Source organism: Tinamus guttatus, unplaced genomic scaffold (assembly GCF_059628265.1).
Source record: "Tinamus guttatus ecotype Peru unplaced genomic scaffold, ASM5962826v1 Tinamus_guttatus_pri_ptg000256l, whole genome shotgun sequence".
Lineage (NCBI taxonomy): Eukaryota > Metazoa > Chordata > Aves > Tinamiformes > Tinamidae > Tinamus > Tinamus guttatus.
This window is the reverse complement of record NW_028288790.1, coordinates 131,218-145,640: the sequence shown is the minus strand read 5'-3', so window position 1 is coordinate 145,640 and position 14,423 is coordinate 131,218. Positions and strand designations below refer to the sequence as shown.

At 60.9% G+C, this 14,423-nt stretch overlaps 1 protein-coding gene across 1 annotated transcript in view; it reads right to left on the bottom strand.

The window, feature by feature from the left end:
• Nucleotides 1-2,563: 2,563 nt before the first annotated feature.
• STARD8 (StAR related lipid transfer domain containing 8) overlaps nucleotides 2,564-14,423 on the bottom strand; it is a 33,767-nt gene continuing 21,907 nt past the window's right edge. The window contains exons 4-14 of the mRNA XM_010216878.2: nucleotides 10,948-11,011; nucleotides 7,622-8,997; nucleotides 6,668-6,841; nucleotides 6,276-6,435; nucleotides 5,764-5,962; nucleotides 5,274-5,484; nucleotides 4,921-5,035; nucleotides 4,267-4,482; nucleotides 3,894-4,111; nucleotides 3,413-3,589; nucleotides 2,564-2,748 (exon numbers count right to left, since the gene is read on the bottom strand). Of these exons, the coding sequence (XP_010215180.2) occupies nucleotides 2,631-2,748; nucleotides 3,413-3,589; nucleotides 3,894-4,111; nucleotides 4,267-4,482; nucleotides 4,921-5,035; nucleotides 5,274-5,484; nucleotides 5,764-5,962; nucleotides 6,276-6,435; nucleotides 6,668-6,841; nucleotides 7,622-8,997; nucleotides 10,948-11,011 (3,028 nt within the window). The 3' untranslated portion in view covers nucleotides 2,564-2,630. The remainder of the gene's footprint in view (nucleotides 2,749-3,412; nucleotides 3,590-3,893; nucleotides 4,112-4,266; nucleotides 4,483-4,920; nucleotides 5,036-5,273; nucleotides 5,485-5,763; nucleotides 5,963-6,275; nucleotides 6,436-6,667; nucleotides 6,842-7,621; nucleotides 8,998-10,947; nucleotides 11,012-14,423) is intronic.

The following is a 14,423-nucleotide window of genomic DNA, read 5'->3' as shown; positions in this document are numbered from 1 at the left end:
GGCCTCCCCTGCGACTCCATGCGGCCTCCCCTGCAGCTCCGCGCGGCCTCCCCCAAAGCACCGCACAGCCTCCCCTGCAGCTCTGTGCGGCCTCCCCTGCGACTCCATGCGGCCTCCCCCAAAGCACCGCACAGCCTCCCCTGCAGCTCTGTGCGGCCTCCCCTGCAGCTCCGTGCGGCCTCACCCAAAGCACCGCATAGCCTCCCCTGCAGCTCTGTGCGGCCTCCCCTGCAGCTCCACGCAGCCTCCCCTGCGACTCCATGCGGCCTCCCCCGCAGCTCCGCGCGGCCTCCCCCAAAGCACCGCGCGGCCTCCCCTGCAGCTCTGCACGGCCTGCCCTGCAGCACCGCGCTCAACGCAGCCGCATCTCCCCTTCGCGCCCCGCTCCGGGGCAGGGCTGCAGCGCTGTGGGAGGCAGCTCCCAAGCAGGGCATGAGCTGAGCGACATCGCGGGGCTGCCGGAGCCTCTGGAGCCTTTAGCACCGCAGGAGCTGGGGGAGCGCTCCGGGAGGGCCGCTGCCCTCTGCCAGGGGAAGAGCAACCCCTTGCCCGAGACCCATCTGTTGGAATGCACTGGAGACACCCCCTCTCCTTGCTCCCGTCTCACCTTACAGAGCTGCCAAACGGCTTCCTTGGGCTCACTCGGTGACACTAGAGACAGGGGGACAGGTGGCTTCAATACCCATCCCACAGCTCCGCCAAAAGCACACGGCCCCCTTCCATAGCATTCCTGGAAGGAATCACACAGCAGCAGCCACTAACCACGAGGGCTGCCTCATGGGCCAGCAGATATCGTTAGTACTTTATTAATTACACGGATGGGAAGAGCAGTCCCAGTCCAAGTCAAACAATCTGTTGCAGTTACATTTGACACAAAACAACAAGAAACGACCCTTAAATACAAAATACATGTTTTTAAGTGAATGTCACCTGCACTGAACTCTACCGCCGGAGTTATATATTAATATTCCAACTGTACAAGTATTTATAGATAGGAAAAAAAGAAATATTTTAAAAAAATATTAGGAGAAATATCACTCCCCCCAAAAGTTAGTTATATTATATATATATATATGTAAAATATATATATAAAAACAAAGAAGAGAGGCTGAGTAGTTGGTTTTTTATCACCATAAAAGAGATGATTTGTTATAACGAAACTGCCACTGTGCATTGCTCCTGCAATGGGTCGTGTTGCCCTCCAGTTGGAGCAGTGTCTAGTAATTGGGTCCCTGCCTAAAAGGAGAAACCAGGTCAGTTCCTGGTGCTGTTAGTGAAGGGAAGGCCAGGCCGGGCTGGGGCAGCCTGTGCAGGGCCAAGGCTGAAGGAAAGGAGGGGGCTCTGCAGCCCAGTCGTCAAAGAGGGGAGGTGCAGGGCGCATCCCGCATCCTGCATCCCGCATTCGCATCCGCAGCGCATCCCCGTGGCAGTGGCACAGGCTGCATTGGCTTTGTCCCTGTCACCTGGCCAGCACTCGGCCCACGTCGGGGCAGGGAGGTGGGACAAGCCCAAACCCTGCGCGTGCTCGTGCCTTGGCCAAGCTTTGAGCCCTCCTGCATCCCACACCCACAAACGCAGCACGGAACGGAGCCGCCGCGGGGTTGCTCTCATCTCCTCCTTGCTTTAGGTGCCCAGACCCTCCTCATCGGCTTCCAGGCGGCTCACAGGCCAAGCGCTCGGGATCTCGAGCCTCGTCCTGGCCACCCTTCAGAAGCTGGGCGGGCTGGTTTCAAGGGACGGGCTTGACCCCATAGCCGGGGCTTGGCCTCATAAACTGGGGCTTGGCCTATCCCTCCTGCAGCCCAGCACCAAAACCAGGGCCCAGCAGGGCCTTGTAAGAACAAGGCACCGGACTGGAGAGCTCCTTATTCTTCTCCTGTGAAATTCAGCACCAAAGATAACAGCAGGAGGTTCCTCCTGCCACTCCACAGTGGTTGTCCTTAACAGGTATATGGATACCCATACGCAGCCCCTCTCCTGCAACAACAGCATCCTCCAGCACATCCTCGGTCTGTGCAACTTCCCACGTGTCCTCAGCCGCGCGCCCCGCGCATGGCCCGTGCCCTGTGTCCCGCATCCCGTGCGCTCCCGGCGCCGCCACGGCTGCTCCCGGCGCGGGAGCTGCTGCCGAGCCCGTCCCACTGCATCCCAGCCCGGCTTCCCAGTCCAGCGCAGGGGGTTTCATCCCCTGCCCCTCTCTTTGCCCTGGACACTCAAGCTGCTGCCCGCAGGCTCCTTCCTGCGCAGACCCGGCCATGCCGGCTTTGCCTCTGCAGGAACCGCTCTCCAGAGCGCTGCAGGAAGCGCCATCCCAAGCAGCAACAGGTACCAGGGGCAGGAGACTGGGGGGCTTCCCTTGTCCCCTGCGGGGCAATGGTCAAGAGCCCTGGAGGGGGAGAAGAAGGGGCTCTGCAGAGCTAGACACTCTGACAGTGGCTCCTGCAGAGGGGTAGCCAGATCCGTGTAAAAGGAGGCTTATAATAGTACGTGCCCGAGCGCGCACCATCCTCCGAGCCCCCTCCACAACCACACGCCGAGAGGTGGCCATCTCCTCGCTTCCCTCAGGATGGTCCAGCCCAAATCAGCTGGGAAGTCCACGATCAATCAGGACAGTTTGTCTTCCAGGTGCCTCAGATCTTCGTCTCGGGGCCATTTGGACTCAACACTGGGAAAGAATCTCGGATCCTTGCCAGCTCCATGGCACAAAGATGTCCAAAGACCTTGTTGTACCACTCTGGAGATCGTCCCCTGGATAAGAGAACAACCCAACAGGAGGGATGAGCAGGCAGAAGTCACTGCTGGCATGTGCCAAAGATAAGAGCACCATTTCTGGCTCAGGGGCAGCCTAGTTAGTTCCTAACGGGATGGACCACGAGATGATGAACAGGCACTGTTCCACAGGAAAGGGAATGTGCTTTCCCCTCACCTTGCTGTGGCACACATCAAAATGAAAGATCATCCAAGAAACAGCCAGGATAACCCCAGCCCACAGCGATGAACAGACAGTCCCTTGTATCAGCCTGCCCTTGGACCACTACACTGCTGCTCAGCTTGAAGCTGCAGAGAAACGGCTAACACCGTGTTTCAGACCTGGCGTTTGCTAGAGCAGCATTGAAGGACTGACTGCCACACACCGAGCTGTGACCTGGTGGGCTGCCAGCAGTGACAACAGGGGCTAACGCTGGGCTGGCGGCTCCCTGCCGAGCACGGAGCAGGCGGCTCCCAACCCGGCCTCCTTGATGTGGGCGATGGGGCTGCAGGGCCAAAGGGCTGTAACAGCCCCTGCGGGCAGGACAAGCCCACTAAGGAGCAAGCACCGCGTGTGCCGGCCTCCCCATCGCGCCCTGGCCCGTCACGGCTCGCGGGTGCCTGGTGTCGGGTCAGCGCGTGGACGCGGAGGGTTTCCCAGTACCTGAGATCGGCCCTGCAGATGTGCGTCGCCTTGGAGCGGCCCATGCCACTGGGCTCGATGAGATACTGAGAGGTCAACACGACGGCCTTGACGCCTCCTTCCACTTGCAGCTTGTCGTGGTCCACGGACATGGAGATGAGCAGGCAGGCCCCCCGGGGCAGGTCCGTGCACCAGCGCCTGCAGCACAGAACAAGAGACCTCAGTGCCGGCGAGCACGCACATCCCGGGCATCTCCTGGGCCACCAAGCGCCCCACAGGAGGGCAGTGCCAGCACGGAGCTGGCAGAGACCAAAAGCCTGTAGGAAGCACCAACACGAGACCAAGAGCCTACCGAAACCCTCAGCACGGAGGTGTAGCCCACCAGGAGAACAAGACACCTTGCTCTGTCCATGCTTGTTACCAGGACTGCTCCACCAGAAGCACCCACAGGATGGGGGGCAAGGGATCAGGTCCCCGAGGCCTGGTCCTTGCCCGCGCTCACCTGAGCACCACGCAGTCCCTGCGCGGGTGGGGGGCCATGCTGTCCGTCACGTAGTGATAAACCTCCATGTTCTTGTCCAGCGCCTCCACCACCTTGCTCTGCAGCAGGTCCTCGTCCCAGAGGTGACGCTCCCGAAGGATCCGGTGCAGCACCATGGGCGGAGGGGCCTCAATGTCCGTGGAGACCTTCCACAAACGCAGTGGCTGCCCGTCACCAACCTGCCGGGCAATGGGACTGGTCAGGCAGGCAGCCCCACAGCTTTACTGACACTGACCTTCCCCCTTGCCGAAGGCACCAGGACGCTCAGCAGAAGAGCAAGCACCTATGGCTCCCTGTGCTCACGGGATAGACATTCTCCCGCAGTAACATCTACCTTTTTGCAGGAGAGCTCCGTGTTCAGGGGGCCAGGATGGCTCAGCCAGCCCTTGAATTTCTCTGACGACTCTTTGAGCAGTTTCTGGATGGTCTGCTCAAAATAGGAGTGCAGATCCTTGCCCTCCCCTTGACGGATGACTTCAGATAGGGGATGTGGGTAAGCGTCTGCCGCCATATAGGAGCTGCTCAGCTGGAGCAAGATGTCATGCGAGACCTGCAGAGAGAACACACACAGGCTTCAGAAAGCCGGGCAGATCTGCAGGCTGTGAAACATGGGTGCAGCAGGCAGCAGTTCCACTGCCCTTGCACCGAGGAAGTTCTAAACAGAAACGCTGCTAACACAGGCCAGTGCCCATCTGCCCAGTTATACATCTCCCTGATGCTGGGCACCGCTGGGCATCCTCACCCAGTCCCTGGTCCTGCACAGCTAGAACGCTACAGTTCCTCACCTGGCTAGGGGGACCAGGGAGGATGGACACGGCCTTTCTGAACACGTGTCCTGAGCAGGCGGTGCCTTCCCACGCTCACCCGCAAAGCCTGCACACTCACCACGCGCTCGTGCTGTCCCTGCAGCACCTGCAGGCAGCAACGCCAGGCAGGAGAGCTGCACCAGGCTGGGGGAGCTGGATCCACCCGGGACAGCTGCACCCACCTGGAAGAGCTTCTTGCAGTCCGTGATCATGTGGGAGAGCCCCTGTGTTGCTGCCATGTTCTCATTGAGGTCCTTCTGGTCGGGCTTGCCCATGGTGCCCCTCTTGTGCATCACCCTGCAAAGGAGGGCACATCACTAGGGCCACGCAACAGGGTGCTAAACCCAGACACACCGATTCCCCGCGGCTCCTTGCTCTGCCGAGCAGGGAAGAGGAGGGCTGTGCCGAGAACAGGCCTGTTCCCACCTGGAATGGGCAGCCTGCTCTTCCCAGGACAGGGAAGGGGCAACGCAGAGAGCTCCAAAAGGAGCAGATGGGGAACATAGGAGGGCCATGAAGGCCACAGCATCATCACCTTGGCGAGGTGCTTTCCTTCTTGGAGACGTTGAGGTGGAAGATGGAGGGGGCCAGGCACACGGCGAGGTTCCCGGCCGTCATCTGGTTCTCCTCCGCGGAGGCGATGTCACTGAGGAAGTAGAGCAGGGTCTGCAGCACCTCCCGGTTCTCGTCGGGCATGAGGATAACAGCTGCCTGCACGGCCTGCAGCCGCTGCTCTTTGGACACAACTGAGGGCACAGAGGAACCTGAGGTCAGCCAGAGCCATCCCAACGTGGAGTCACCCAGTGCTAACTAATCAACAAGCCCGCTGTCAACTATTCCATGGGCCTGTTCCCTACACCCTTCAAATGCAGCAGGGAGCCAGAACGGAGACTCCTCTTTCCTGGGAGACCCTGATCGTCATCCCATGCTGGCGTGCCGTGGCTGACCTGCCTGCGAGTGGCTCCCGTTGGACCCTGGTCCCCTCACGTGCCCCGGGCGGCTCTACCCCTCACAGCAGCACTCACACTGGTAGATCTGCAGGAAGGTCTCGGTGAGCTTGCTGGTGAAGATGGGCTCGGGCAGGTCGCGGAAATACTGCTTCAGCAGGTCGGCCACGTCGTAGGCCGACTGCCCGTCGTAGCTGACGTGCTCAGGGCTGGTTTCGTTCATGTGCCGCAGCGCCTGGATGCGGGACTTCACCCCCGACTTACGGAAAATGCCAACCTGCCCAGGCAAGAACAGGTCCTTGGTGAGAGGCAAAGTGGATACAGGACCATGCTGGGAGGCCGCAATACCCCAAGGCCCAGGGTGACCCTCCTAGGATGCAGGAGAAGCCCCTTCCCTGGAAAGCCTCGGTCCTGAGCAGCACTGAGGAGCCTGGCCGCAGGAATGCCAGGGGACGCGGAGCTGCCAGAAATTCTCGGCCTCCCCTTTCACCACAAACAGGCATTTTGCACCATCCCCATGGCAGTGCTGCCTACCCACGCCAGCCGCGTGGGAGCCGGGCCGGTCACGGTGGCACCACACGTCCCCTCACCTGGTCCAGGCACTGGCTGCGCAGGTAGCGCATCGCCTGCTGGATGCTCTGCGGCAGTGGCTGCCCCGTCCTCTGCACGTTGGTGACGGGCGGCACCCCGAACACCGCCTTGTCCCTGTAGTCGGGGACTTTGCTCCGCTTCATGAACTTGGGCACCGTCCTGCAGGGGTGGGACAGACACATCAGCGAAACGCAGCCCTCCCTCAGCATCCCTGCAGCCGCACATGCACGCACCCTGGGCATGGCTGGGGCGTGAGAGCAGCATTTGAACAGCACATGCTGCATCCTGCAAGCCCCCGTGCCTCAGCGCTTAGCTGTGATGGGAACCACCGCTCTGCCTGACACGGCTGCAACGCGCGCGGCGCCCGCCCGCTCCCTGCCCGCCCGCTCACCACGTCCAGGCCTGCTTGTGCGGCACGGAGTACTTCTCCATGAGGGCCGTGAGGCGGAGCAGGGAGCACTTCTGGAGCAGGTTAAGCTGCGCCGAGGACTGGCGGTTGATCTCCAGGGAGGCCGAGTTGAGGCTGGGCCGGTGCGAGTTCTGGAAGCTGTGCCAGCGGAGCTTCCTGAGGGGACAGGCTGATGCTGAGGGGACAGGCTCGCGGTGACGCTGTTCGCGCTGCGCAGCCCGCGGGGAGTGGTGCCCGTGCGGCCCCCTTGCTGACCCCAGGGCTCGCGAACCAAGTGTTGAAGGGTGCTGGCAGCAGCACGGGATGCCAGACGTTGACCGATATCTTTTGCTTTAAAGGGCAGCTCCCCTGGGACCCTCGCGGCAACACATCCTCCCTCTGCTCCCCACAAGGGAGCACTGGCCCAGCACATCCTGGAGCAGAACCCGGTGTCCGGGAGGGTGCAAACCTGCAGGAGCCCCGCACAGAGCGAAGCACAGAGCCCCCCTCACACTCCCTGTCCATGCGGGGAGGGAGAAACCCACTGCAAACAGTCCCCAAGCCATTGAGACCGGCTGCCTGAGGGAGGCTTCTGACAGGCTGTCCCCAAGCACAGGGGACATTCCCACCCAGCGGGTCCCCCGCATGCTGCCAGCCTGTGCTCTGCCCTCCTTGCCGGGGCTGCAGGAGCCCAGCCCAGCCTGGTGGAGGATTCCCAGCGCACAAGGCAAGCAGCAGCCACCAGAGTGCACCAGCGGCCCAGCGAGCGCTCTCCGAGCAGACGCGGCAGTTCCGTCCTTGAGGCCACAAGGCGAAGGGGGCCCAGCGGCTGCCGGGACACGGCCCCGCACTGTCCCCCAGCACGGTCGCAGGGACAGGACGGGGCCGGGCGGCACCGTGCGCTTGGCGCAAGCTCTGCGGGCCGCAGCAGGAGAGCTTGGCCCCGGCGCCGCTCACCTGCACGGTCGCGTCAGCGATGCTCCCACGCCCGAGTCCCGCCGCTCCCGCATCTCCAGCTCCTCAGCCTCGTTCAGGGAGTTGCCCGTGCTGTCAAAATCGCTGGCCGACGTGCCCACGTCGGACATGGACTGCTCCTCCAGGTGCAGGCTCGAAGGGAAGGCGGGCTCCCCGCCTGAGTCCGTCTCCTCCTCCTCCTCGTCCTCCTCGCCCCCTTCCTCCCCGGCCAGCTCAGGGGAAATGGCTTTATACCAGAGCTCCACTTTCTGCTGCAGGCCCCACACGTGCTGCAGTATGTCGTCAAGGTTCTCGTACGTCACCTCTGCATCCCCCTTGCAGAAATCCTCACCGCTGCTGCCCTCGGGCACGTTGTCGTAGACGCTCAGGCGGCTGCCCAAGGAGCTACAGGAGCCCGTGCGCTGCCGGTAGCCGAAGCCACGCGGGGAGGACGCATCCTCCACACTGCTGCTGCTGCCGCCACCTCCCAGCAGTGCCCCCGCCGTGTTCCCGGGTTTCCAGGCGGTCAGGGAGCCGCCGCTCAGAGGACACAGGCTCTCAATGGAGAGGGACTTGGGGAAGGTGCCCGGCTTGTGGTCCCTGGGCACGTAGACGAGGCAGTCGCCCCGGCACGCCACCCGGCACGGGCGCTCGGCCCCGGCCCATGCGTCCCCCTTGTCCATGGCCGCTTCCAGGTCCTCCAGGTAAAGGCCCCCACGCCTCGTGTCCGTGCTCGCCCGGCTCCCTCGCGAGCCCAGCAGGCGGTTAGTCCTGTACGACACGGAAAAGAAGCGCTTTTTGCCATGGAAAGAAGCGGATATTCCTCTTTTAGGGCAGGCGTCCTTGGTGGCTGTAAGGTCCCCGTTGCGCTTCACCGTGTCCCATTCCGGTGTACTTGAGACACCGCAGTTTGGGGCATCCTTCTCTTCCGATCTGGTCTTCTCTTTGTCCTTCCTTCGGAGGGACTCTATCCTCTTCAGGAAGCTGCGAGACCTTCGTTTCCTGGGTTTCTCCTTGGAGCCCTCACTTCGGTGCGAGGGTTGGTCTGTCAGGGAATGGACACTTAAGCTTTGGCTGGATTTGGCACTGGGAGCAGCGTCCCGTGTAGGGGACGGCTCCGGCGGCGTGACCACGATGCCGAGCGTGCCGGCAGTGCTGCCCGTGCTGGCGCTGCTGTGCAGGGACACGGCCTCCAGGTTGGTGCTCAGGTCCGTGAGGAGGCTCTCGCGGCTCGACGTCTGCCTCAGGGAGCCGTTCAGGACATCGGAGCCCTGCGAGAGCACGTCCACCGAGCCCACTCTCGACCACCTCTTGCTCTCCCTCTGAAAAGCCCACCGGTCGCTGATGGCACACAGATCTTCCTCCTCGGAGTCTTCATTCTAAGGGTGTCCAAAAACAGGGGAGAATCAGAGCAATGGAGCAGTCCCCCTTCCTCCTCCCCGCTGCTCCGGGACGGAGCCTCACGCCGGGGGCGCAGGGCTCGGAGCTGCTTCGCACGGAGAGCACGAGCCGCAAGCGCGAGCGTTGCAGGACGCGGCCACCCCGCTCCATGCTGGGGCCAGGCACTCTGCCCAGCCGCGGGCTCTGCTGCCGGGGAAGGTGCTACTCCTGCCTCACAGAGCGCAGCAGCCACCTCGCCGGGGGTTCGTGACGGCCTGACGTGCCCTGGTGCTGCACCCGTCCCGAGGTGCCAGCCCCGCGAGCCATCCGGCCATGTCAGAGCAGGCCCTGAGGGACTGAGCCAGCTAGACACGCAGTGACACACCAGCACCTCTGCTTCCGAGAGATCTGTTCACGTCAGAAGTGTTCTTGAGTTAGGATTCAGGCCCACGGCCTCCAAGACCTGACAGAAAAGTCCCAGGTCCAGCCAAGCCACCCTCGAGACCAACTCCGTTACGTGTGGCCTGCTCTGTCCTAGCACTGATAAGGATGGAGCAAAGGGGGACGCAGAGCAGCCGGCTCCTTCCCGAGATGATGCTTTCCATGGAAAGAGAAGAAACAACCGATACGGGAAACATCCTGCGGAGAGCTGGGCCCTCCCTGCACTCACCCAGGAGGATCCTGCCCTGACTCCTAGCGCTGACCCGTTACACACAGGCTGCACTAGCTCATCCTCCGCTCCCTTCCTGCGGGCAAACGGAAGGAGAGGAAGGGATCTGGGCATTCAGTGCAGCGCGATTCCCCAACCCAAAATAAAGGTGGTTGGAACAAGTAGGAATACACCCACATAACGATTTCCACATGCATAATACTAAACTGCTGTACATTTTACATGTATTATTCATTAAAGGAAATATGAAAAGTTTGTTATTAATATGCCAATAGATTTTTTTATGCCAAAACACAGTCCATCAGCTTCCCATTAAGGGATCTCCATAGAACAGTTTGTTTCTTCAGTAAAGCAGTATGGTCATGGGAAGGTATCCAAAACACCGGGCTACTTGCTTCAGTCGGTCCAACTAACACGGCCGTTTATCTAATGCTTCCCTGGACTTTGGATGGCCAAAGTCACAATTTCCTGAAAACGGTGATGAATAAAAATGGAGCCAAGGAAGAGCAGTGCAGCTGCGGGCTCTGTGCTGAGCTGGAGCGCACAGCCTCGGCGCATCTGCCCCAGCCAGCCCTCCTAGCAACTATCTGCTCTATCTGCGGCATTTCTATTTTAAACCCACTGCCGGGGACCTGTTGCAACAGCCGCAGCACAAGCAGGGGGGAGGCAGGCAGGGCGTCGCGGGTCCCCTTCCCTTTGCTTGTTTGTGCTCTGAGAAAGGGATCCGGACACGGGAACAATATCCCCCCGGAGCCCTTCCTGTGATTTTGGACAGCTGGGAGCCCTTGGCGCGGGGGTCCCGCTGCGCACGTGGAGCAGGCCCAGCCCGCGCAAACAGCACCGCGCCGGGCGGCGCTTCCTGCCCCTGCCAAGGAAGGGGACAAGCGGGACCGCTGGCACTGGGCACTCCGCCAGGGATGCACGGACGAAGCCAAGGGACCAGGCATAGAGCAAGACACCTGGTGCTGCAGGAACTTCCCTCCGATGCTGGGAATGTGACGGAGAAAGAGGAGCGGGAAAGAACCACCCAGGTGTCCCTGCACAAAGGGTGGCTGGAGCAGGGAGCCCCACAGCCCCAGCGCGACCCAGATCCCGGCTCGGCCTCCCACCGGCTCCCAGTGCTTCCCGCCGCATCCCGGGAGGCGGCTCCATCCCGGCTCTATCCAGGCAGGGGCAGAGGGAAGGGCTGGTGCCACCTCCAGCGAGCGCCAGCGCTGCTGGCACAGCCATTACTAAGAGGAGAGCGCTGTTCCCGAGCGGCTCCGCGGGGCCCACGTACCTGTTTACGCTGAAAGCGGACTTCCAGCTTCATGGAGGCGCATGTGTTCAGGGTCATCAGCCTCCTGCAAGGAAACAAGAGCAGCTGGGCTGGGCTCCGGCTTCCTGCTCGAGCTGCATGGCTTTTTTTTTCCAATCTAAGAGCTCTTGTTGCATATTGTCACCTGCCACCAAACAGCTGGGGACCAGGGGATCAGAAGGACACACTGTGTCTGGGGCAGCTCCGAGGTTATTCCCAATGGAGCACATGGTCCCGGGGCGGGTCGGCACCCCCGGCTTGGGGACAGGGCTACCGGAGACCTCGCAGTTCCAAGCACGGGAGCGTCACCACGAGCCTCCGCCACCGCTGCCTCCGGGCAGAGGGCTCCAAGGGCTCCGGCGCGCCGGGACACACGTGCCTGGTCATGGGCCAGCTTTGCGAGCACCTCCGTCAGGGACACCAGCTCCTCGGGCGCAGGCAGCCGGGCGCCCCGCTGAGCCCGCGCGCTCGCAGCTCTGCCAGCCCTGTTTGCTCACTTGCAGCAGCAGCATCAAAGGTGGCACCGCGGGCTGGGCAGGCGCTTTCGAGCGCCTTGGCCGCGTGTCCCGAGGGCGCCGGCTCCACTCAGCTCCCACCCTTGCTGCAGACAGTGCCACGAGCAGCAGGACTGGGGCAGCTGTGAGCTCTGCAGCTGCCCCCGGAGCAGCCGCGCGGGCTCCCATTAACCCCACGCGGCGCCGATGGGGCCCGAGGGCCCCAGCACAGCGACCCCCTCTCCCCCGCGCGCCGGGGCAAGCTCGGCCTTTGATCCTCGAGGGCCTCGCTCCGGCGGCACCACCGAACACTGGGACCATTCTGGTTTCATGTTGTGAATGCCAAGCCCTGAGAGCACGACAAGCGTCCCAGGCAAGGAGATCAAAGGCAGCGCAACTTGGTGACCCAGTGGGTTTAATGCCAAGGCTGCTCTTGGCTGCAGAGGCCCCGATGCAGATGGTCTTCACTCCGCTTGTGAGTGCATGCATGCTCAGCCCGGCTCGCGACAGCCCTGCTCCGGCAGGACACAGAGCGCAGGCTCCAGCAGCACGGCCAGAGCAGGAGTAGGATTGAGAGCAGCCTCTCCCCAGCTCCAGTTGTAACTAAGCGCTCGAGTGGGACAGGGAGACACAATCCACCTCTCCGGCTGCTATCAGGGTCCTCCGGGCCGGCAGCTAAGCCGTGGGCTGAGGGCAGATTAAGCCCCGCTTGCTTTATCTGTTGCTCAACTTCCGATCCGTTTGGTAGCGGTTTCCACCAGGAAGCCGCCAACGGAACAGCTACGGAACAAGCAGGAAGAGCCCAGCAGGAAGGATGGCAAATCCGTGGCGCGAGCCCCCCCGGCGTGCTCAGAGAACCGCGTCTCCCCACACTCGCTCCGGGCTCGCTGCACAGCAGAGAGTTCCCTAAGGGCACGTGCGTGGGATGCATCCGCGCCGAGCGCGCTCCAGGCTGCCTGCCCGGCTCCGGGCTCCGCACGGGACAGCAACGCACAGGGGAAAAGAAAACACAATCAAAGAGTCCTGAATATGCGCTTTTATGAGCACATTCTGCAGGAATCCAAGCGAGACCGCCCCAAAAGGGTGACCACAGGAAGGGGAAGGCTGCTCGGCCGGAGCTGGAGGGATGTGAGTCACCGCGTCCGTGCGGAGCCCGAGGAGGCGCCGGGAGCGCGTGGCCGCTGGCCCTTCCCTGAACCTGCTGGGCTTGCCCCTTCAAGTTCTCCAGGACAGAGCTTAAGATCCTGTTTCATTTTGTTGTTATTTACTGAAGTGAATGAATCTCCAATTACCTCAGTTTAATTAGCAGCTTCATAAATGCTACTAGAAGCACAACAGAAGTTGTGTTCCAGCATGCGGATATCAAGCCTGCTCAGCTGAAGAAAACCAGGTTCATTCTACCAAGGTTTGTCTTTGCCCCTTTTGCAGCCCGTTAAGGAGCCCCGCGGCAGACGGTCATGGTTTGCAGGCCCATTCTGTGCACGGCGGGCATAGCTAGTCACGTCCCACAGTGTCACTGCTGCGGTGCCAGAGCCTTCCAGGGCGCTGCAGGTCAGCGTATCGGGGAAGAAAACACAACTCTGAAGTAAGAACAGGCGTGTGCCCAAAACTGAGGGCTGGCGGTCGTGCTGGTGCTCCGCTCGAGAGAGCAAAGTCCCTTGGGTTTACCCGCCGTCACCTAAGAACGGCCTGGCATTCCCTGGCATTCCCGCAAGCATCGTGGCTTTGGAGAGAAAATTCCCCTGACTGACAAGAGCAGAGAGGCAGAGCTGGAAGCAAACTGGCTTTACCTGAGCAGCGGCAGCGTCAAACGCGGGCCCTGCCTGTCACATCCACCGAGCAGCCTCCCGCACTGCCTTGAGACACCCAGCAGCAAAGGGACTGAATTCATGAAATTGCGGGAAAGGGAGTGACATGGAAACTTGTCTGTGCCAGTGGAGAACAACACATGTACAGGGGATTTCATTTTCTTGGAAGAGCTATAGGTTGAATTTCCCTTTTTGGACTTTTTGTTAGCCAAATGCTGCCCGTAGTCTCCTCAAGGACCCCAGAGGCTGTACAACAGCTTTGGAAAGCGGCTCCAGATGTTTCTGTTCCCAGAACCTTGGTCCTCCACATCTCATCCAGAGCACACGCAGCCCCGAGGCCTCAGCGATGAAGGGATCGTACGAGCGGGTAGAGATGACCCTGGTCCAAGTTTCTGAAGCAAAACAGTCTTGGAACCTTTGCCAGGCAGGCAAAGACTAGAGGACATCAAAGCTCGGGCAGGAACGGCTCCCTACCCAGCGCTTCAGAACCGACTCAGCTTCCCCACCCTGCTATGACTGCAGTAGGGAAAAAACAAGATCTTGCAATGCCCCCAGGGAAGCTAAAACAGGGGATCGCCTCCCTGCCCAGCAGAGCAGCCTCCGTGTTGCAGAAGTAGATAAAAAACAGCTGAAGTTCCTCTCTCATCCTCTCTTTCGCACAGAAGCGCCCGTGGGAAGGAAAGCCAGGCTGTGCTGAGTAGGCACCGCTCAGTTTCTTGTCGCGGAGTCGGTGTAGGGTCACAGACACCGTGATTGCTCCAAAAAAACAACAACAGGGACCTGAGTCACTCACAGGGCCAGAGCGGCGCACAGCCTGCGTGGGCCACCGGAGACGGTGGCGGGACCAAGTCTCCCCTCTTGGAGATATTTTTGCTTGGTGATGACAGTAGCATTTACAGAGCTCATCGTCAAAATACCATAATACATTCTCTCCCAAAAAAAACACACGGTGGCATCTCCTGGAGCTATTTTCAACGCTGATGCTGCAGAGTAGTGTGTCTTTGTGGAAAACATATCACGTCGCTGCTGTTGCCAGGCGCTTGGGATGACTAATGTTACTCACACAAACTAAGCGCAGGCCTCTAGCCACGCACTTCATTAAAAGAGAAATCCCTACTCAGAACAGCCAACGCAATGTTTATTCCAGGAAAAGAGA